Here is a 24566-nt window from a genome sequence, read left to right on the forward strand (position 1 = left end):
AACTAAAAAACCACCAAGGTTGCTCTAGTATTCAATAGCCCCATTAAATAAAAAAAAAAAGGAAAAGACTCCAAGAAGGCCTGAGAGTCAAGATTTTGGACAGGAATGAAAAATATTATTAATTACAACAAAAAGAAAAGTTTAGAGCTAAATTTAGTAACCCAGTCTGGTGTTCATCAAGGATCAAATCTCTAGCCCCAAATAGGTCTGTGGAAATAGGTTCTATTTGTTTATATTTCTGTATGAAACTTTGTTTAAACAAGAGTTTCACACTAAAAAAAGATTTGAAAATCACTGTCCTCATCTACCCCAACAATTAAGAATAGACACTCAGGCCCAGAAACCTAACACAGTTTACTCAAAGTCAGGCAGCTGACTAGACAGAGCTGAGCCTAGAATCAACCTCCAACAGAGTCCTCTATCTACCAGTCCCAACTTAAGGCACTTAACTTTTTTTGTTGTCTCAGTCAAAAGAGCTTTTCAGCCGGGCATAGAGGCTCACGCCTATAATCCCAGCACTCTGGGAGGCCAAAGAGGGCGGATCACCTGAGGTTGGGAGTTTGAGACCAGCCTGACCAATATGGAGAAACCCCGTCTCTATACAAAAGTAGCCGGGCATGGTGTTGCATGCCTGTAATCCCAGCTACTTGAGAGGCTGAGGCAGGAGAATCGTTTGAACCTGGGAGGCAGAGGTTGTGGTGAGCCGAGATCGCACCATTGCATTCCAGCCTGGGCAACAAGAGCAAAGCTCTGTCTCAAAAAACAAAAACAAAAAAAAGAGCTTTTCACCCACTTACCATGCATATAACTAAAAAATTAAAAATTAAAGTATAGAATCATTAAACACAAGTACATCTTTGTGTCTTTGAGCTTTGAGGTACATAACAAGTTGGTGTACCTTTGCACATGGCTTTTTGAAAGAAATTTGTATATTTTCCTGGAATCTCTTGAAAGGAACTGTAACACTAAATCTGGGAGAGACAGTTACTTTTGGTTGCTTCCATATGGATTCACAACCTATGAATTAAGATGAGTATTTTAAAATGTTCAATTAACAGAACACAACATTTTTAGGCTATTAGCTCCTGACTGCTTTCATCAGCTTTAAATGCAGTTATTGGTACTTAAAATTCTTTCCCCCTCTTCTCTAAGTCTTTTGCAGAGTGAACCCCACCTATGTATTTAGTCCATTTCTGCACAGGTGGATCTGAAAGTTCCTGTCTGAACATGAAACTAGTACTATAAGCCCCTATAGGGAATAGCTCTTTTTTAGGCTTATCCTAAATTGGGTCGGGGCTATTAATAGGGGAAGGAGGCTGCAAAAGGCCTAGGGATGTAAGAGCACAAAATAAACTCCTCTACTTAAATGAACAAACAAACAAAACAAACATAACAGCAGCAGCACCATGATCATACTACAAAATCTTCCACGTTTCTTCTCTGAAAGGCTAATTCCTGCTCATTTCTCACTTACATAACATCTGTCGCTTCATGTCAGTTCTTTTCCACTCACAGATCAGTCTTTTTTCTCAGTCCATTCTCTCACTCCAACCTCCAACTGCCATAATTTTACAAAAATTACTTAAGGAATATCTTGAAAAAATTTCAATTAAGAAAAAAAAGCTGATAAAACCAGCTTTGTATTTCTTCCTCTCTCCAAAGAACCAAAGAACAAATTAAGTTTTTTCCGATTATGTGGCCCCCAACTTTCGAATTTTTTCATTACTCTTATAGGTCAGCAACACTGAAAAGATAAACACCATCTCCCACAAACTGGCACTGCTCAGCAATCCTTTCCACATTCCTAGGCGATGCCTTCATCAGTGCTTCTCAGGCTGGGATGTTTTCATCATGGATATTAGAAGCCGTATAATAGACATGGCACATTCTTTCTGAAGAATAAATTCTACTTAAACATTAGTGGGGAAAAATAAACTTTTAAAAATAAATATTAAAGTATCCATACAATGTAGATTTTGCATGAATTGATAAAACTCAAGCCTTCAGAGAGTTCCCGCACTTGGTACAGCCGCTTGTGGCCAATGCCCTGTGAATTGATGAAGGGAGGGAAAGGAGGTTTTGCAGTAGGACAAGTTTAAGTATTATTGGCACCCCCTCTCCAACCCTCCAAAAGAGAATTCTCTGCACTGTTTGAGACAGACTGCCCAATGCCCCTCAATCCCCACAACCACACAATTACACAAACTTGTTCTCAAAAAAGACACCCCCTTCATGGTGCCTTCTACAACTCACCTCTCCCCTGCCTTAAGACAGCTCTGTGCTTTCCCTGCCTTCTCCCTCGTCCACGCTCCTATCCCTCCCCTGTCCACCACCCTCCCCAGCCCTAGCCTCAGCCTCCCCTCAAAAAAGTCCTATTCCCCTTCAAAAATAACCACAGTTCAGCTTTCTCCTCAGGGGCTTTTTAAAAAAATAATTTCAACTTTTATTTTAGACTCAGGGAGTACATGTGCAGGTTTGTTACATGTGTACACTGGATGGTGCGGAGATTTCAGATACAAATGAGCCCACCACCCACATAGTGAGCACAGTGCCCAGTAGTTAGTTTCTCAACCCTTGTCCCCTCCCACCCTCCCTCCCCGCTCTAGCAGTTCCCGGTGTCAACTGTTGCCATCTTCACATCCATGGGTAGGGACTTTCTTAAAAGACTAATCAATAACTTGCTGTCCTTCCTTCCTTAATCCTTTCCTCTTATTCCTAGGATCACTAGGACATAACATTATACCACTTAAACTGCTTTCCAAATTAACACCAAAGATGTACTTACCCATTCTCCCCCTTCTCATCTAAACTCAATTTCTCTTGTTTTTTTTTTTTTGGAGATGGAGTCTTGCTCTGTCATCCCGGCTGAAGTGCAGCAGCACAATCTTGGCTCACTGCAAACTCCGCGTCCCAGTTCAGGCGATTCTTTTGCCTCACCCTCCCAAGTAGCTGGGATTATAGGCACACCACCACGCCTGGCTAAATTTTTGTATTTTTAGTAGAGATGAGGTAACATCATGTTGGCCAGGCTGGTCTTGAACTCATGACCTCAAGTGATCTGCCTGCCTCGGCCTCTCAAAGTGCTGGGATTATAGGCGTGAGCCACCATGCCTGGACTAAATTCAATTTCTCACAGTGTAACTCCAAGCCTTACTGAAGTGTTCCCTTCACTTGCTTGACTTTGCATACTTCAGGTTCCTCATCAATTTCTTGCCTGATCCCTGAACGCAGACATTCCCTAAGTCTTGGCCCTTGAGTCTCCTGTAGACTTGCTCTAACCCTCTAATATTATCAACTAACCCTATGTTTTAAAAAAATCACTCTGTAAGGACACTTTGTATATACAACTCATATTCTCACTAGCTTCTTAAATTCCTGATCCAAATTTCTAACTGCTTAATAAAAATCTTTAGAATGCAGTTTATCCACAAGAGAACCCTCAAACTCATCCCTCAAACCCACCATTCCACCTACATTCTCTATCACAATCCTCCTAGGCACTCAGCTGCCCTAAATTAAATCTTGGTATTTTTAGCACCTACCATGGTAACAGAAGCTCAGTTACTGTGTGCTGAATGACTGAAAAAATCCATTGGTAAGTCTATCATTTAGGCGTCTTCATTCTTCACTGGCAACTGCTCTAGTTTGGGTCTTGATTAAATTACCTCAACCACCTCTGGTCTTTCTGGCTCAGTTTTCATAAAATGTTTTTATTTATTTATTTTTGTTTTTATTTTTTAGAGAGACAGGGTGTTGCTCTGCCACCTGGGCTGGAGTGCAGTGGTGTGATCACAGCTTTTTATAACCTCAAACTCCTGGGCTCAAGTGTTCCTCCCACCTTAGCCTCCCAAGTAGCTAGGACTACAGGCATGTGCCACCACGCCTAATTTTTTAGATATTTTTATAGAGATGGGGTCTTGCTATGTTGCCAAGGCTTGTCTTGAACTCCTGGCCTCAAGTGATCCTCCTTCCTTGGCCTCCCAAAGTGCTGGGATTACAGGCCGCCACACCCAGCCACCACACCCAGCCTCATGAAATTTTTTAAATGTAAAGTGGCTTTCTAATAATTTATTAAGCTGGCAAAAAAACAAACCTGTATGATATTTATCATGTGGCATTAATGCAAATAATATTCTTTAAAGTTTGATTCAACCAATTGATCTTTTGTCTACCTGCCTCTCAAATTAATTAAAAAGTTCATTTATTAACTATACTAAATGTGCTACCTTTGAGAATGTTCAGTTTATGTTAATTCTCCCCCCATGTCTCCTATGGGATATAGTTTTTGTTTTTAAATAAGCATTGTTCCCAAGTTTAATTGGGTTCCAGTTTGAGTAATACTAAAAATTAGAGATGACTCATGCATAAATTTCAGACAGCACGAGGTAGACTTCAAAAAGTATAATACTATTTGTCTTTCTTCCCATTATACTATTCTTTTACATTTGACCATATGTTTTCATACCCTCCTAGTCCTAGTTATGAAGTTTACATTTTTATAATATCAATAAGCTTCTTTTAATTAAAAAATGTCATGTAACCCTGATCTGTCTCAACTTGCATTTAATTTTTTTTTTTTTTTTTTGAGGCAGAGTCTCGCTCTGTCGCCCAGGCTGGAGTACAGTGGCGCGATCTCGGCTCACTGCAAACTCCACCTCCTGGGTTCACGCCATTCTCCTGCCTCAGCCTCCTGAGTAGCTGGGACTACAGGCACCCGTCACCACGCCCGGCTAATTTTTTTTTATATTTTTAGTAGAGACGGGGTTTCACCATGTTAGCCAGGATGGTCTCAATCTCCTGACCTTGTGATCCACCCACCTCGGCCTCCCAAAGTGCTGGGATTACAGGCTTGAGCCACCGCACCCGGCCTTAATTTTAATATATTGATCAACCAAAGACATACGGATAATCTATTACTCTAATAAATGAATTAAATAAATTTAAATGACTATCTCACATCTTACATTCAAATAAATTACAGATGAATCAAAAATATATGAAGCCACAAAATAGAGAAGAAATGAGAATTTTTTTCTCCACCTGGAACCCACCACCTGAGAAAAAATTTTTTTTATTTTTTGAGATGGAGTCTCACTCTGCCACCCAGGCTGGAGTGCACTGGCGTGATCTCAGCTCACTGCAACCTTCACCTCCTGGGTTCAAGCAATTTTTCTGCCTCAGTCTCCTGATTAGCTGGGATTATAGGACCCCACCACCATGCCTGACTAATTTTTTTATTTTTAGTAGAGATGGGGTTTCACCATATCACCAGGCTGGTCTCGAACTCCTGACCGCAGGTGATCCACCCACCTTGGCCTCCCAAAGTCCTGGGATTATAGGCATGAGCCACCATGCCAGGCTGAGAAAATTTTTTAATAATCCAAAGTAAGGGGCCAGGCGCAATGACTCATGCCTGTAATCCTAGCGCTATGGGGGGCCGAGGTCAATGGATCAGCTGAGCTCAAGAGTTCGAGATCAGCCTGAGCAACATAGTAAAGTCCCATTTCTGCAAAAAATACAAAAAGTAGCAGGGCATGGTGGTGTGTGCCTGTAGTCTCAGCTACTCGGGAGGCTGAGGCAGGAGGATCACTAGAGCCTGAGAGGCAGAGGTTGCAGTGAGCGAAGACCACACCACTGCACTGCAGCCTCGGTGACAAAGTGAGACCCTGTATTAACAACAACAACAACAACAAAAACAGGTGCGGTGGCTCACGCCTGTAATCCCAACATTTTAGAAGGCTGAGGCGGGTAGATCACGAGGTCAGGAGTTCAAGACCAGCCTGGTCAACACGGTGAAATCCCATCTCTACCAAAATACAAAAAAAAAAAAAAAAAAAAAAAGCCCAGGTGTGGTGGCGGGTGCCTGTAATCCCAGCTACTCAGGAGGCTGAGGCAGAGAATTGCTTGAAACAATTCTCTGGGAGGCGGAGGTTGCAGTGAGCTGACATTGTACCACTGCATTCCAGCCTGGGCGACAGAGCAAGACTCTGTTCAGAAAAAAAAAAAAAAAAAAAAAAACCCAAAACAAAAATCAGGGTGGATGCAGTGGCTCACACCTGTAATCCCAGCACTTTGGGAGGCTGAGGCAGGCAGATCATTTGAGGTCAGGAGTTCGAGACCAGCCTGGCCACCTGGTGGTCTCACCATGGTGAAATCCTGTTATCTACTAAAAATATAAAACGTACAAAATGTAGCTGGCTGTGGTAGCATGCACCTGTAATCCCAGCTACTTGGGAGGCTGAGGCAGGAGAATCGCCTGAACTGGGAGGCAGAGGTTGCAGTGATTTGAGATTGCACCACTATACTCCAGCCTAAGCAATAGAATGAGAGTCTGTCTCCAAACAAAAAAACAAAGTAGGAAAGGCCAGATATGGTAGCTCACTCATGCTTGCAATCCCAGCACTTTGGGAGGCTGAGGCAGGAGGATCTCTTGAGCCCAGGAATTCAAGACCAGCCTGGGCAACATAGCAAAACCCTGTCTCTATTTTTAAAAAAAGAAAGGCGGGGAGGGGAAGCAAGGTAAAGCAAATGAACAATATAATGTATACAATATGCTCCCTTTCTTTCTTTGTTTTTTTCTGTTTTTTGTTTTGTTTGATTTTGTTTTTTTGAGATAGGGTCTCTGTCATCCAGCCTGGGCTGTTTCAACCCCCCTAGGCTCAAGCGATCCTCCTACCTCAGCCTCCCAAGTAGCTGAGACCACAGGCACGTGCTACCATGCCCAGCTAATTTCTGTACTGTTTGTAGGGATGGGGTTTTGTCATATTGCCCAGGCTAGTCTCAAACTTCTGGACTCAAGCAATCTGCCCACCCCAGCCTCTCAAAGTGTTGGGATTGCAGGCGTGAACCCCTATACCCAGCCTCCCCTTTCACATTAAAGAAAGGGAAAATGCATTTGTTTGTATGCTAATATGTTCCATTAACAGTGCTATTTTTTACTAGAAGGATACAAGAAACTAAGAAAGTGATATTAGTTATGTCAGGGCAGGAGACCAGAATAGTTAGCAGACAGGGATGAAGAGACTTTTCCTTTTTCTTTTTGAGACAGGGTCTTGCTCTGCTGCCTAGGCTGGAGTGTGGTGGCACCATCACTATTCACTGTAGCCTCAACCTCCTGGGCTTACGTGATCTTGCCACCTCAGCCTTCCAAGCAGCTGGGACCACAGGTGCATGCCACCACGCCCAGTTAATTTTTAAAATTTTTTGTAGAGATGGGGGCTCACTATATTGCCCAGGCTGGTCTTGAACTCCTGGCCTCAAGCCATCCTCCTGCTGTGGCTTCCCAAAGTCCTGGGATTACAAGCATGAGCAACCACACCTGGCTGAGATTTTTCACTGTATAAGCTTTTATTCCTTTTGAATTTTGTCCTACTTGAATGTATGATCCAATTAAAAATGTAAAATAAGCCATATTTTAAATTAATTCCATCAAAAGGACTTATAATGGAACATTTGCAAGGATATTTTTCTTATAAAAAGATCTAGATAATAACTTCTAAAATGTCACAACCAAAATAATGAACACATATGAAAATTCACAAAAGAAAGTGGTTCTTACCCTAGAACTTAAAAAAAAAAAAAGCGGTTTAAAAATAACCAAAATATGCAAGTCATATAAACAAATATACTAATTATCACTAAAGTTAACCTAAGACTACAAAACTCACTCTGCAAAAGTCTTTGTAAATTATAAAATGACAAAGAGAAAGAAAGAGAAAAATCACTAATTCTGTAATCCAGTAATTTCCAATGGAATATTCTTGGGCATTCTGTCAAGAAAGCAAAAGGCTGCAACCCCTGCTTCAATCAGAGTTTTACTTTTTATCTGATCAATATATTGAAAATCTTCACTAATTTTTATTTAAAGAAAGGCTTTGAAATGAAAGCCTTGAAAACCACTATTAAAGGACATTATTTGAAAAAAATAATCTTCTCACGCTGGGCACAGTGGCTCACGCCTGTAATCCCAGCACTTTGGGAGGCTGAGGTGGGCGGATTACCTGAGGTCAGGAGTTTGAGACCAGCCTGACCAACACGGTGAAACCCCACCTCTACTAAAAATATAAAATTAGCCCGGTGTTGTGGCACATGCCTGTAATCCCAGCTACTGGGGAGGCTGAGGCAGGAGAATCGCTTGAGCCCAGGAAGCAGGGCTTCCAAGATCACATCATTGCATCAGAGAAACTCCATCTCAAAAAAACAAAAACAAAAACAAACAAAAAAAAGAAATAATCTTCTCTCCAGACTCATAAATTTTCAAGAATTATTGTTTTTAGGCAAAAAGCTAATTGTTTATTTTTAAAGTTTGTATGATGCTTACCTGAAAACTCGCCCATAATTCCCATGTACTTTATATACACCATAGAGTCGATCTGCTACTCTCTGAAATAAATATTTAATAGAAATTGATTTTAGGTCAAAGTTACATCCTCATCCAAAAAAAAAAAAAAAAAAACCCAAAAAACAAAAGACATGCTTAGTACAATAAACTTGGAAAAAGAACAAAGAAAATTAGTAATCTCCAAAAATCCCATCCCCCTAAAACTAAAACCAATGCTCTTACCATATTTATCATATCTTATACTTTCATACTTCTTTTTCTGCAAAGTTATTAATTACTGTTTTTAAATTGCCTACAGCAAGAGTGGTAATATGCTTACCCATCAGGTTAGTATTATCTTTAATAACTACCACTATAAATAGCTGCATAAATTCCACTAAGTAGCATATAAAATATACAAGCATTCCTTGTTGAATAATCTTGTTGGCATTCAGTTATTCTTAATTTTTCAGTATTATAAAAAGTTATCTCTGAGAATAAGGCTTTTTCCTTCAGACTGTTTCCTTATAATAAAATCCCCAAAGTGGAATTAACCAAGGGAAGGATGTATTTTCAATTTTATTGAGATATAGTTTTATATATAAATGCTGAATACATGCAACTATGCTACTTTGTCAAAAGATAACTCCTAACCAACGAACGCATTATTTTAATAACAACAGAATTACAATTTACATCACTGAAATGAAATGTGTACTGCCTAGTCATTCACGGAAATTTCACAAGTTAAAACAAAACCTCAATATGGTAATTAATATGCTTTATGTTCCCCCAAAGCATTATGAAAACGAACTGGAAGACCAAAAGTTCATCCTACAAAAAGCTCTAGAAAAAATTTCTGGTATACAGGTTCTAAGTATAAATTCTAAGGAAAATTATCTCCCTGATTCCTTACTCAAACATGAGTATAAGGTAGGCATTAATGACAGAACAAATCAACCCTTTCAAGATCTCCCCTTACAGTGACAGAACCGCCACTGCAAATACTTCAAGTAGGTGTGTGAGGATCATAAAATATTTTCCATCTATCGTTGGCCTGCTCTGAGGAGACACATACCCACTAGATTAGGGGTCCACACACTACAGGTCTGCTGCTTGTTTTGTAAATAGAGTCTCACTGGAGCACAGTCAGGCTCACAGTGGAGCTGAACAGATGCAACAGAAACCATAGAGCTAACAAAGCTGAAAACACCTCCTATCTGGCCTTCAGAAAAAGATGCTGGCCCCTGTTCTGGAACCAGCTTCCGGGACAAAGCTCATAGTCCTATTTCTACTTGAAACTCTTATAGGTTGTCCCCAGACCTCTAAACTAATTTCTCTAGGATGTCACTTCCTTCTTCTTCTTATTTTGAGACGGAGTCTCACTCTGTCTCCCAGGCTAAAGCAGAGTGGCACGATCTCAGCTCACTGCAACCTCTGCCTTCTGGGTTCAACCAATTATCCCACCTCAGCCTCCCGTGTAGTGGGAATTACAGGCGTGCACGACCACGCCCAGGTAGTTTTTGTATTTTTAGTAGAAACAGGGTTTCACCATGCTGGTCAGGCTGGTCTCAAACTCCTGACCTCAAGTGATCCGCCCACCGTGGCCTCCCAAAGTGCTGGGGATTACAGGTATGAGCCACTGTGCCTGGCCCCCAAGTATTTTTTGAGCATTCTGTGCAGTGTTGAATGTTTTTCTTTCTTTTTAAGGGTTTCCATCATCAAGTAAGGTTGGAAAACATCGAGACAATAAAATTTAACAGGTTTTTTTCTGTAGGACTTTTTAGACCTTTAACATCACACATGAATCATGACTGCTCAAGGCAGATACGGTTTGCAGTGGGAACATCTTACGGGGTTAGCATTCCAGAGAATATATGATGGAAAATGTCATTCTAACACTAACTTTTCTAGATCCCTGTACTTTCAGATACCAAACCTCCTTCCTAAAAGCTGAGCATTCATCCTCTACTAAGATATTAAGCATGGAAGAGAAGAAGCTGCTGAAAAATCACTTCAGAAAAAAAACTAGAAGTAATGTGTACAATGCAGATTCTCTGATACGTTTGTCCCCATCCGCACCTCCCACAAGAACTAATGTCTAATTTGTCTGGGTGATTTCAAGGCAACCAAAGGTCCAGAAATTTTATCTCATTAATCCACAGTTTTTTTCTAACACCCAGTTCTTGACTGTAGCCTAATAATTATCACCAGTAACTTTTCTTTCATGAGAAGGTATCTTATAATTTATTCGAAGAGTCCAATGATACTCTTGAACAGTTAAACTGGAGATCAAAACAATGTAAGAACTTCAGAAGAATTTTTTTATTCTATTTTTTCTGTATTGTCATGGAAATCTTGAAATATACAAAAAGCATATAGAACAGAAGGATATACCTCCATTTCCCAACACCCAGCTTCAATAATTATTATATGGCCAAACTCATTTCTCCTAAAACTGCCCCCACTCTCCACTGCTCATTGGTAGACTCATTAAAACAAATTCCAGGCAACACATTTCATTTCAAGAGGATTCTGGCCAGGTGCGCAGTGGCTCATGCCTATAATGCCAGCACTTAGGGAGGCTGAGGTGGGCAGATCACTTGAGGCCAGGAGTTGGAGACCAGCCTCGTCAATGTGGTGAAACCCCATCTCTACTAAAAATACAAAAATGAGCTAGGCATGGTGCCATATGCCTGTAATCCCAGCTACTCAGGAGGCTGAAGCAGGAGAATTGCTTGAACCCCAGAGGCGGAGGTTGCAGTGAGCTGAGATTGTGCTACTGCACTCCAGCCTGGGTGACAGAGCAAGACTCTGTCTCAAAAAAAAAAAAAAGTAATAATAATGAAAAAGAGGATTACAGATTCCAATCAGCATAAAATGTGACCTTACCTGGTATCCTAGTCTCTTTCAAAGCCTTTTGCACAGGCATGTTCTAAGGTTCCTTCTAGGTTACCACAGGGGACCAGAGTGGATGGTACATTTTCCAGGTACATTAATTTGCTGAAAAGTATTTTCCTCCTTGCCTATTACAGCCGAACTATATGGTTAAGTATAATTATTATTCCTTGATTTCTAGCCCCTTTTGTCATGGCAGACTATTATCTAAAATTAGTTTATTTGGTAGAATTTAAGAGCACAGACACAAGATGGCCTAAAATCTATAAACTATTTCACAGACCTCTAAAAAAACATGAAAGAATACGATATGTAGATATAAAATCCTACACATATTCACATTTCAGCACTGAAACAGCAGGCCTTTTGACAACATCCGAAACAACTATTCTATAAACCATGGAGAAAACAGGCTAAAATTCTTTGAGTTGTTTATAACAGAAACCATTTCACATTTTTTTAAAAAGTACAGTTTAGATGATGAACATATTAAATTCAAATACAAAAATCAGGTATTCATGATAAATACCACCTATTACTTAAAAACATAATGATTAAATGAGAAGCACTTCCTTATAAATGTGCATCAAAAAGCTTTTGGGGATCACTTACAGCTCTGACTCGAAGAAGATGTGAGATGACAGACTGCAGTTCATCACTATAGTGTTTAAGGTCAGTAAATCTCCTGAAACAGGAAACAAATAAAAAATCGTTTTTCAAATGAAAACAAGCAGTCAAAAATTGAAAGTAAAAACAGTAGTTCCCGAGAATAGCAAAGCTGATTCTATTTAAACATATGCTGGCCTTAAACATTTACACATCAATATAAATCCAAAAAACTCTAAAATAAAATGATACTTTCTTTTGATATTTTGAAAGTCAAGATATCACACTTCACAATTTACCTCGTGGAACTGAGATACAGAAAAAAATCTGTTGGTATGAAAAAATTACTTTGAAAATACAAAACAGGAAAAACTTTAAGGAGCTAAAAGATACATTACAGTGCAATCATAAACTCATGGTCTCTAACCTCAATCTTAATTCTGCTCAAGTAATTTGCTTCCCTCATCTATTAACTGCCATTTTCCATAAGAAGCAAACACTTCTGATGCACCACCTGTCATTCCCCCAACAACCAAGCTTCCCAGATAAAAAAAGCCATCAGATGGGAACAACTCCCACCTTCACCTCCTGCCAATCAACTTACACACTTCCCTGTATCTACATCATGTTTTCCCTCCCATTAGGATTTCTTCCCATCTAACGCTCTAGATTCCATTCCAGCTACAACCCATATTCCTATTTCCTAACTTCCTATCTCTATAAGCTTCTTCTCATGAGCATATCAATTAACTCAGGTCTCTCACAGATTAAAATACACACTCCCTTGACAACACACCCAGCTATTAACACCCTGTCAATATCTACCCCTTTTATAGCCAAGCTTTCACAAGGCATCAGTTCCCCAGCCATAACCACTTCTTCCATTCCCATTCACTGCACAGCCTATGAGAATCTAGCTTCTGCCTCCAGCACTATATAGTAGGGAAATATTCCTGACAAAGTCACCAACTATTTTCATGTTGTAATATTCAATGATCCATTTTAGTTCTCCTCTTACTTGATCCTTTTGGCAATGCAACAGCTGATACCGTCCTCCTTCTCAAAGATCTGTTTCCTTGTCAGTGTTATTTTTCTCATGGCTTTCCTTTTATTTCACTCTCTGGTCACTCCTGAAGCTTCTTTTTTAGTACTCACATCCTTTACCCATCTCTTAAATCTCCAACTGTGGTGTGCAAAAAATTCCTGAAATCTTTTTTTTTTGAAATGGAGTTTCACTCTTGTTGTCCCGGCTGGAATGCAATGGCATGATCTTGGCTCACCGCAACCTCCACCTCCCGGGTTCAAGCAATTCTCCTGCCTCGGCCTCCTGAGTATCTGGGATTACAGGCATGTACCACCACATCGAGCTAATTCTGTGTTTTTAGTAGTTTTGTATTTTTAGTAATTTTGTATTTTTAGTTTCTCCATGTTGGTCAGGCTGGTCTTGAACTCCCAACCTCAGGTGATCACCTGCCTCAGCTTTCCAAAGTGCTGGGATTACAAGCGTGAGCCACTGCTCCAGCCAAAATGTTTCTTAAAAACACTACTGATGGTCTCTCAGAGGGATGTGAATATCCTAAGGTCCTCTTGGGACTCAGGAATCTGAATCTGAATTTTACAGCTCATCCACAGGACTCACATGCTGGTAGTCCTCAGATTACGCTTTATTTTTCTTTCCTTCTTCTTTTTTTTTTAAAAGGCCCGGCACTGTGTCACCCAGGCTGGAGTGCAGTGGCTTGATCCTAGCTCACTGCAGCCCTTGATCCACCTGCCTCAGCTTCCCAAACAGCTGAGACTACAGATGGGCATCACTATGCCCAGTTGACCTCAGGTAGTTATACTTTGAAAATACCCTTAAAGTGCTGACATTCTTCAAGGTTCAGTCCTAGGTCCTCAGCTATCTTCCAATCAATCTTTCAATCTATACATTCCTATGTGACTTGTCATTCACAAAGCTTCACGATTATGATCTACATATTGCTAGATTCCAAATTTCTATCATCAGCCCAAATCTCTCCTAACTCCGGATCTATAAAACCAACTGATTTAGTACACATTTGTACTTGCTTACATGGCCAAAGCTCAGCCTATCTTCCATTACTCCACAAAATCTCTTTCTCTTGTGCTCCCTTGCCCTCTAAATAATGAAACCTGAGTGCCATCTGTATTTCCTTCCCTCCTTCACCCCATACATTCCACTAATTGCCCAGTCTGTTGATTCTACCTCCTAAACATTGCCCCAATCCACTCACTTTTCTCTGGCCTCTCTGCCAATGCCCTAAATTCAGATTAGCATCATCATCTCTTACCAGTCCTCCTGATTGGCCTCCTAGCCCACTCCCACACTCCTCTAATCTACTGTCCATTCTGCTTGGATGATCTTCCAAAATCCAAATCTATACCACCCCCTTGCTTTTAAGCAGCTTTCTACTGCAAAGGTTATCCACTGATCCTGAGACAAAGTCCAAACTCTGTAATGTGGCTTAAAAAACTTTTCACAGACCCCAAGTATTCAGTTACTGTATAGTAGGTTCATTTAAATAAAGAGGCAGTGGTGAGGTGGAGGACATCAAATCATTAGATAAAATACTTAACCACTCTTACTCCCTCAAGGCAGAGTTTTTCAGCAAGGAAAATAATTCAGGGATAAAAGAGCTGGCAAGATTGGCTCCCAGTTAAGTGGAGTACAAATCTCCCTTTTTATATCCAAGATGGAAGGTGGAAACTTTGAAGGAATATAAACCTAAAAACTAACAAGGTATTACTCTGGGGAGGGGAAACGGATAGAGAGGAACAGGAATGAGACTTTTCACTGTACAACTTTTCCATACTTATCAATCTACATATAAATCTGGTTAACCATAAGAATATATTATGTACTCCAAAACATTTTTATTTAAATAAAATTAAATTTATATATAAATATATATTTTATATATATTTATATAAAATCTCAGATAACTGTCAGTGGCTTTCTTTATGTAGAGCCAGTTAGAACTGAGCTGGTAGAATTTTCCCTTAGAAGCTTTATGATTTGAATTTAAGTTTCAAGAGACTAATATTTTGTTAAACTCTTTGAGCCAGGCGTAGTGGCTCAAGCCTGTAATCCCAGCACTTTGGGAGGCCGAGACGGGCGGATCACGAGGTCAGGAGATCGAGACCATCCTGGCTAACACGGTGAAACCCCGTCTCTACTAAAAAATACAAAAAACTAGCCGGGCGAGGTGGCGGGCACCTGTAGTCCCAGCTACTCGGGAGGCTGCGGCAGGAGAATGGTGTAAACCCGGGAGGTGGAGCTTGCAGTGAGCTGAGATCCGGTCACTGCACCCCTGCCTGGGCGACAGAGTGAGACTCTGTCTCAAAAAAAAAAAAAACAAAAAAAACTCTTTGATCAGATTTTCTAATGCTGGGTCCCAGGAGCTAGAAATTCTTAAAGATACATAAACAGTAAGCCTCAGAACACTTAAATTAGGTGAAGCAGAGGTTTCTGGAGTTGAAAGGTCTTAACACCTTTGGTCACAGAACATATAAGGCATACTAAAGTTTCTCTGTTTGATTAACACATTGGTACAATCTCTTTTTTTTTTTTTTTTTTGAGACGGAGTCTTGCTCTGTCGCCCAGGCTGGAGTGCAGTGGCCGGATCTCAGCTCACTGCAAGCTCCGCCTCCCGGGTTCACGCCATTCTCCTGCCTCAGCCTCCCGAGTAGCTGGGACTACAGGCGCCGGCCACCTCGCCCGGCTAGTTTTTTGTATTTTTTTAGTAGAGACGGGGTTTCACCATGTTAGCCAGGATGGTCTCGATCTCCTGACCTCGTGATCTGCCCGTCTCGGCCTCCCAAAGTGCTGGGATTACAGGCTTGAGCCACCGCGCCCGGCCCTGTACAATCTCTTGTTCGGGGAGAGGAGTGACAACACAAATCATTCCCAGGTGATCACATCACCAGAAAGTCAGGGCTAAAAGATTCTAAACACCTAGGGGACAGAGACAGATGTGCACCTTTGAAAAAAATCATAATTACTGGGAAATCAGAGGACCTAAAGGTGAAGAGTGAAAAATTCATCAAGTTTTAGATAATAATGCTTAAGAAACAATGCTTAAGATATGCTTAAGAAACAAAGGAGCCGCGCGCGGTGGCTCACGCCTGTAATCCCAGCACTTTGGGAGGCCAAGGTGCGTGGATCACGAGGTCAGGAGATCGAGACCATCCTGGTTAACACGGTGAAACTCCATCTCTACTAAAAATACAAAAAATTAGCCAGGTGTGGTGGCGGGCGCCTGTAATCCCAGCTACTCGAGAGGCTGAGGCAGGAGAATGGCGTGAACCCGGGGCACGGAGCTTGCAGTGAGCAGTGAGCCTAGATCGTGCCACTGCACTCCAGCCTAGGCACCACAGCAAGACTCCGTCTCAAAAATTTAAAAAAATTAAAAAATAAAAAAAGAAATAAAGGAATTAAGGAATTAATTTTCTGAAAATGAGGGTATAACTTCTTAGCCTAAGTCAAATTCTAGAATGTCTGCATATTAAAATGAGGAATCTTATCATAAATGATTAGGTGTTCTTAGAGAAATAGTAAAGACTAAAAATCATATATAACGTCAGAATGTTGTAGTTCCACTTGAAAGCAGGGAGTTTAAAAAGAGGACAGTCCATACTAGGAAGATGGTGACATAAAACTTCCCTCCTGAAATACTAAGTATCTAAAATCCCTGTCTTCGAGGCATGCAAAACTGAACATGTAAATGCAGATTCTGATAAGACTGTAGTTTGAGGCTGTCTATATTCAAAGCCAGTGTGTCCTATGGACTGAATTAGCCGTATTTTCTATTCTCCTCAAAGTATACCTATTGCCATTATAGGCTTTATGTTTCCCTTTATTTTCCATATTCTGTTTTTTGAGACGGGGTCTAGCTCTGTCACCCAGCCTGGAGTGCAGTGGCACGATCTTGGCTCACTGCAACCTCTGACCCCTGAATTCAAGTGATTCTCCCATTTCAGCCTCCCAAGTAGCTGGGCCTACAGGCATGTGCCACCAGGCCCGGTTAATTTTTGTACTTTTAGTAAAGACAGGGTTTTACCATCTTGGCCAGGCTGGTCTCAATCTTCTGACCTCAAGTGATCTGCCTACCTTGGCCTCCCAAAGTGCTGGGATTACAGCTGTGAGCTACCATGTCTGGCCTTATTCTCCATATTCTTTAACATACTTTTAGTAAGAAAGCCTGGACAGGTGCCTCTCCTAATCAGATCTCATCCATTTCTTAAGACTCATGTTGAAAAGACCCTCCATCAAGGCTTTTTGAGAATGCTTCTCTCCAATCTCAAGGCAAAAACCTGGCTAGGTACAGTGGCTCACATATGTAATCCCAGCATTTTGGGAGGCCAAGGTGGAAGGATCACTTGAGACCAGCCTGAGCCGGTGAGACCCTGTCTCTACAAAAAGTACAAAAAATCAGCCAGGCCGAGTGGATCACCTGAGGTCAGGAGTAGGAGACCACCCTGGCCAACATGATGAAACCCCGTCTCTACTAAAAATACAAAAATTAGCCAGGTGTGGTGGTGGGCGCCTGTAATCCCAGCTACTTGAGAGGCTGAGGCAGAAAGAATTGCTTGAACCTGGGAGGCAGAGGTTGCAGTGAGCCAAGGTCGTGCCACTGCACTCCAGCTTAGCGAGAGAGACTCCATCTCCAAAAAAAAAAAAAGAAAGAAAAAACAAAACAAAACAAAACAAAAAACCAGCCAGGCATGGTGGTGCTTGACTGTAGTCCCAGCTACTTGGGAGGCTGAGGTGGGAGGATCATTTGAGCCTGGGAGGTCGAGGCTACAGTAAGTTGAGATCATGCCATTGTACTGCAGCCTGGGTAACAGAGCAAGACTTTGTCTCAAAAACAACAACAAAGGCAAAAACATAGCTTGGGGTATAACTTATCTATTTTATATGGCTTTCCTTTTTTTATTAGACAGTCTCACTCTGTCACCCAGGCTGGAGTGCAGTGGCACAATCTCAACTCACTGCAGCCACCACTTCCCCAGTTCAAGTTATTCTCGTGCCTCAGCCCCGCAAATAGCTGGGATTACAGGCATGTGCCACCAAGACTGGCTAATTTTTGTAGTTTTAGAGTTTCACTATGTTGGTCAGGCTGGTCTTGAACTCCTGGCCTCAAGTGATCTGCCTGCCTTGGCCTCCCAAGTGCAGGGATTAGAGACGTAAACTACTGCGCCCAGCCTTATTTGGATTGCATATTTGCATATGGCTGTAGTTTTCTCTACCTAGCTATTATACTGAAAGTAAATCAAGCCATACAGATTGTCTTATGCTCCTTTACAACTTGTGCAACTATTACCGAAGATAAACCCCTGAAAGAAACAAAACTGTGATTCTAGACTGTTAGAAACTATGATTTCTAACAGTCTGAGTGACTATTAGAAATCATAAATGACAGTCCACTCCCCACCCTCCTCTTCTAGTTTCTACACTTTGGTTCTTGCCTCCCTATCTGTAAGCATTCTTTTTTTTTTTTTTTTTTTTTTGAGACGGAGTCTTGCTCTGTTGCCCAGGCTGGAGTGCAGTGGCACGATCTCGGCTCACTGCAACCTCCGCCTCCTGGGTTCAAGCAATTGTCCCACCTCAGCCTTCTGAGTAGCTGGGATTACAGGGCTGCCCCACCACACCCAGCTAAGTTTTGTATTTTTAGTAGAGACGGGGTTTCACCATGTTGGCCAGGCTGATCTTGAATTCCTGACCTCGTGATCCACCCACCTTGGCCTCTCAAAGTGCTGGGATTACAGGCGTGAGCCACCGTGCCTGGCCTCTGTAAGCATTCTTAATACGATGTACCTTGAGCTCCTTGAAGAAAACTCACTATATAGATTTCTCTCTATCCATACTTCCTGCCCCAAACTCAGCATAAGAAAATGATATACCCTGATATTTGGAGGCTCAAGGAATAACCTGAACAAATCATAACCTCAATTATCTAACTAGTTTTCTTTTTTTTTTTTTTTTTTTGAGACGGAGTCTCGCTCTGTCGCCCAGGCTGGAGTACAGTGGCCGGCTCTCAGCTCACTGCAAGCTCCGCCTCCCGGGTTTACGCCATTCTCCGGCCTCAGCCTCCAGAGTAGCTGGGACTACAGGCGCCCGCCACCTCGCCCGGCTCGTTTTTTGTATTTTTTTAGTAGAGACAGGGTTTCACCGTGTTAGCCAGGATGGTCTCGATCTCCTGACCTCGTGATCCGCCCGTCTCGGCCTCCCAAAGTGCTGGGATTACAGGCTTGAGCCACCGCGCCCGGCCTAGTTTTCTTTTAAAATAAAAAACTATCACTTTATATATGAGTTAACTAAAGTCACATAGATTTTTTCCAACCAAGAAAAACTGGCCACATTAGATGAAACTTCTACTATGCAGTGTAGCACAGTACATGAGTGGTTAGTGTTGCTTATTTCTACAACAGACAGTAGATTGCCAGGCATGGTGGTGGGTGGGAACAGCTAGATCTATAAAAGAGATTCTACATATTAAGAATCTGATATAACAATGACCAATATACACAATTATCCAGAATTTAAGACAAACAAATCTTATTACTAATCATACAGCTACTCAGGAGGCTGAGGCAGGAGAATGGTGTGAACCCTGGGGGCAGAGCTTGCAGTGAGTCAAGACAGCACCACTGCACTCCAGCGTTGGCAAGAGAGCAAGACTCCATCTCAAAAAAAAAAAAAAAAAAAAGAATATGTTACTTATATAATCTGGTCAGTTTACCACCTAGATTTTGACTTAGTGGGTTTAGTTTATTTGCAACAATATAAGATGCTCAATAAATGGAGATAGACCTTGGGCACATCTCTTTCAAGAAACATATACAAGCTGGGCACAGTGGCATCCACCTGTAGTTCCAGCTATTTGAGAGGCTGAGGCAGGGGGCATTGCTGAGCCCAGTAATTCCAGACCAGCCTGAACAACACAGTGAGACCACATCTCAAAAAATATATATATATGTCATTTTGGGAGGCCGAGGCAGGTGGATTATGAGGTCAGGAGACCGAGACCATCCTGGCTAACACAATGAAACCCTGTCTCTACTAAAAATACAAAAAATTAGCCGGGCATGGTGGCGGGCACCTGTAACTCCAGCTAATCGGGAGGCTGAGGCAGGAGAATGGTGTGAACCCAGGAGGCGGAGCTTGCAGTGAGATGAGATCGTGCCACTGCACTCCAGCCTGGGCGACAGAGCGAGACTCTGTCTCAAACAAACAAACAAACAAACAAAAAATACACATATGTGTGTGTATATATATGTATATATGTGTGTGTGTACATATATATGTACACACACACAATCCAATATGCAAAAGAAAGCATTTACAGAGTACCTAAGGCCACATAAAAGTAGAAGACTCCAGGCCCTCCCACTCACTGCTCTTAACAGTCTAGTTTGGGGAAAGATAAACATGAATGAAGCAAGTACTAGAAGAATCATTTTGGTAATCCCTCTAAAAACAATCTTTCTGGTTTTCTGAATTTTAGAAAATAACAAAACTATTTTAGTAATCTATTTTAATAAGAATATAAAAACAATCTATTGGAACAGCTAGATCTATAAAAGAGATTCTACATATTAAGAATATGATATAACAATGACCAATATACACAATTATCCAGAATTTAAGACAAACAAATCTTATTACTAATTATACAGCAATTATACACTTTAACAAGAACATAAGGGCAAAAGAACTGCCTTGGTGACATTATTGGTCATATTAAACTTAAAATTACGCACACAATATGGATAGTAAATAAAACTCGGCAGTTCAGAAAACCTGGCTGGGTCAGAAAAGGGAGGAAAAACATTCAATTGACAGAATATTTTCCATTCAACCGAAAAATACTAATTGACAAAATATTAGTATTAATCAAAAATATTATCAAAATATCAATCAAAAATGATTCTCTAATGGATGTACAGCCACCAAAGTCATACATTTAGCTTACTAAGTTTTCCAGAGCTTTTTTTGAGAGTGACTTATAATTTTAGTTCTTAATCTAGAGAACACCTCTTATATACCATGCAGGTTAGTATAATACTTATTAAAAACCTCAATGGAACCATAGATGCAAATTAAGTGAAAGAAGCCAATCTCAATGTTTACATACTGTATATGATGTGACATTCTAAAAAAAAAAAAAAAAAAACTATGGTGATAATAAAAAGATCAGTGGTTGCCAGGAGTTGAGGAAGGAGATGAACAGGTGCAACAGAGAGGATTTTTAGGACAGTAATAGTATTCTGTATAAAATGATAATGGTGGGTACATATTATCCATTTGTCCAAACTCAAAAACTGCCAGACACCAAGTGTGAACCCTGACATAAATGATGGTCTTTGCTGATAACGCTGTTTCAATGTAGGTTCACCACTCGCAACAAATACAGCTCTCTGGTGTGGGATGCTGACAGTTAGGGAGGCTCTGACAGGTCAGTGGGGAGGGATGTGGAAGAGAAGGTATATGGGAATTCTCTGTATACTCTGCTCAATGTTGCTAACTCTACTAAACCTATAACTGCTCTAAAAAATAGTCTATTTAAAAAAAAAAAAAAGGCCAAGCATGGTGGCTCACACCTGTAATCCCAGAACTTTGGAAGGCCAAGGCGGTTGGATCACTTGAGGTCAGGAGTTTGAGACCAGCCTGCCTAACACATGGCAAAACTCTGTCTCTACTAAAATACAAAAATTAGCTGAGCGTTGTGGGGGGTGCCTATAATCCTAGCTACTCGGGAGGCTGAGGCAGGATAACTGCTTGAACCTGGGAGGCCAAAGTTGCAGTGAGCAGGGATCACGCCACTACACTCCAGCCTGGGCGACAGAGCAAGACTCTGTCTCAAACAATAAAAAAAAATTAAAACTAAAATTAAAAAAATCAAGTTACCATCACAACCTCCTAATTACCAAAATTTAAAAATATTCATTTAGATTTTATATTCAAAATTTATATGAAAAATCAGGGGCATTTTGTTAATATGTTATGGTTTATAAAGTCAGGCATAATAGGTCATCAGAACGTGCAGACCTCGCCTTTGTCTGGTAAGAATTTACACAATGCAGAAATTAGTGCTGAAGGATTCACTAGAGAAATTCTAACAGACTTCATAAATTTGGTCCTCCAAAACAAAAAAGCCTCATCTGCCTAAGCACATATCCAACTAAAAAACTCTAACTGAACCAAATTGCCAAGTAAAGGTCCGTATAATGTAGAGTTTGAATTATCCACCACATTTAAAGACTAAGCAAAACCAAAATCTTAAATACATAGGTCCCACCCCATGTTAAGTAATTTCTGAATACACTGGCTTCTTTTAATATGGAAATGCTCTCACAAAAACTAGCTGATATTAATAAAATCAAGTATTTGTCATACACTTTTGTGAAATTTTCTTGGCATACAAACTAGATGGTTCATTATTAAGTATATGTAAAAAGTATATAATTTTCTTATCTTGAGCCGTGCATACTCAACAAGCAAAATCATATAAGGAAAACTATAAAATTAAAATTACTTTTCTCATTTTTCTGATATCTGCAACAACACTTAATAAACCCTTCTAGAAAAAAGCAATGGTTTAATTTTATAAAACTTCAGTCATAATCATACCCCTAATCAAGTTATCAAATTTCAAATTCAGTTTTAAACTTGAAAAGGATTTCACTAAATGTGAATATGTAAAATATTTAGCAAATAAAGTGCATACATTCAGAAATGAAAAATTAAATAGACTGATAGGCACCATTCAAAACAACATTGTAACTGTTATTAAAACAAAACCTTACTTGTCTGGGTTTTTCACTCTGAATGTTGCATTAAGCGCTTTTAACCTGGAGTCTGCCTGGAAAAAATAATTTGTTCACTTAATACAATTACATTTCAGGGTATAAAATTCAAACAATTTTACTTTCCCTTTAGAATTAAGATGCTCAAGTACAGTTTTCTTCATATCAATTGTTGTAAACACATTAAACATGCCTAAAAAATAGCTTAGTAATTATTTTTGAAAACACTACAAAAATATACTATAAAATAGACTGAATACAAGGCATTCAATGGTAAAGTAAAACAACTGTACACACCAACCAATACACGAACAGGCATATAGCAATGCATTATTAGAATTCGGAAGAGGTCATGTGAAAACAGTAGTTTTTCTCTAAGCCAAGAAAAGCAAAGATCTGTATATATAAACTAAATGAAACTACTGCTTTAATGGCCAGGCACAGTGACTCATGCCTGTAATCCCAGCACTTTGGGAGGCCGGGACAGGAGGATCACTTGAGGTCAGGAGGTTGAGACCAGCCTGGCCAATATGGATAAACCTCAACACTACTAAAAATACAAAAAAATTAGCTGGGTGTGGTGGCGTGTGCCTGTAATCCCAGCTACTTGGGAGGCTGAGGCAGGAGAGTCACTTCAACCTGGGAGGCAGAGGTTGCAGTGAGCTGAGACCATGCCACTGCACTCCAGCCTGGGCGACAGAGAGACTCCATTTCAAAAAAGAAACTACTGCTTTAGAGTCTGCATCTACTGAGGGTAGTTCTGCATCTACTGAGTCATCTTTAGAGTCTGCATCTACTGAGGGTAGATGGAATCCAAAGCAAATGTACTTTGGTTTTTCTCATTTTCACAATCTATATTTTAGAAGAAAGAATATAGAAACACATGTACTAAGTAACACTCTACTAAATAAAACGAGCTAGATGACAGCAATTACTTTCTAGCTAGTGGAAAATGTTGTAAGACAACACAACTTTTTAACTATTTTATTCACTTATTTCTAGATAATTACTCTCAAAGAAGAAACAGAGAGATAAATACTAAATAATAATTTCACTGCATAAAATGTTTACTTAACATATCCAAATCCTGTCCTGTCCTAAATTCTCATTTAAAAAAAAAAAACAACCAAACAACTTTTCTAACCAAGGTACAAGAACTATTAGGGTTCATAAAAGGTAGCTCAATCAGGAATCAATTTCAAAATGTGGTCTGGTTTTTAAAATCCCACCTTGAAAATTTCACACTATTAAAATTTTCAACTCATAATTACAAATACTGTTAATGAATAAACAAACAAAACAAAAATATTACTAAGGCTTCCCAGGTTACCTGGTTAAGAAAATAAAAACAAATATAACAAATACACTACTCACAAGTTCAGTCTCCTAGAACGTCAGACCAAAAGAGATTTAAAGAGCTATCTAAAGAATACCTAAAGTAGTTTATTTTGATTTTAGGGAATTCTCTTATGGAATTCTCCTATTTCTAAAATCAGTATTTCACAAATTCTGGACCTTTCTTACATCTCAAGGAAAAATGAGCTAATATATGTCAAAGTCCTTATAAATAAAAACATCTATGAATTTAAGGCATATATTAAAAATCACTAAAAACCAAAGGATCTTGTAAGCGTTTATGACTTCAGTCACATGCAAAATGTGATTCTTTAAATGAAGACGAAACTATAAAAAACACTAAGGAAAAAAATATTCATTTGTATCTTTTCTTGAATCTCATGCTTTTTAACACCAGCAATTTATTTTTTACTTTTAAAGTCACCAATTTACCAATTTAAAAGCCATTTATAAATGTAAAAGATCACCATTCTAACTTTTGCTTACCAAATGTTTTGTCAGATCAGGTCCATCTCCACATCCAACTCAATCTGCTCATTTCACAAGATTACACAAAAAG

The 24566-nt window shown here is 40.0% G+C and overlaps 1 protein-coding gene across 1 annotated transcript in view; it reads right to left on the minus strand.

Moving 5' to 3' along the window:
- The window catches only part of SNX4 (sorting nexin 4), a 79683-nt gene that overhangs the window by 24550 nt on the left and 30567 nt on the right, over nucleotides 1-24566 (minus strand). Inside the window, exons 6-8 of the mRNA XM_023215228.2 lie at nucleotides 22652-22707; nucleotides 11831-11903; nucleotides 8321-8382 (exon numbers count right to left, since the gene is read on the minus strand). Of these exons, the coding sequence (XP_023070996.2) occupies nucleotides 8321-8382; nucleotides 11831-11903; nucleotides 22652-22707 (191 nt within the window). The remainder of the gene's footprint in view (nucleotides 1-8320; nucleotides 8383-11830; nucleotides 11904-22651; nucleotides 22708-24566) is intronic.

Source organism: Piliocolobus tephrosceles, chromosome 2, assembly GCF_002776525.5.
Source record: "Piliocolobus tephrosceles isolate RC106 chromosome 2, ASM277652v3, whole genome shotgun sequence".
Lineage (NCBI taxonomy): Eukaryota > Metazoa > Chordata > Mammalia > Primates > Cercopithecidae > Piliocolobus > Piliocolobus tephrosceles.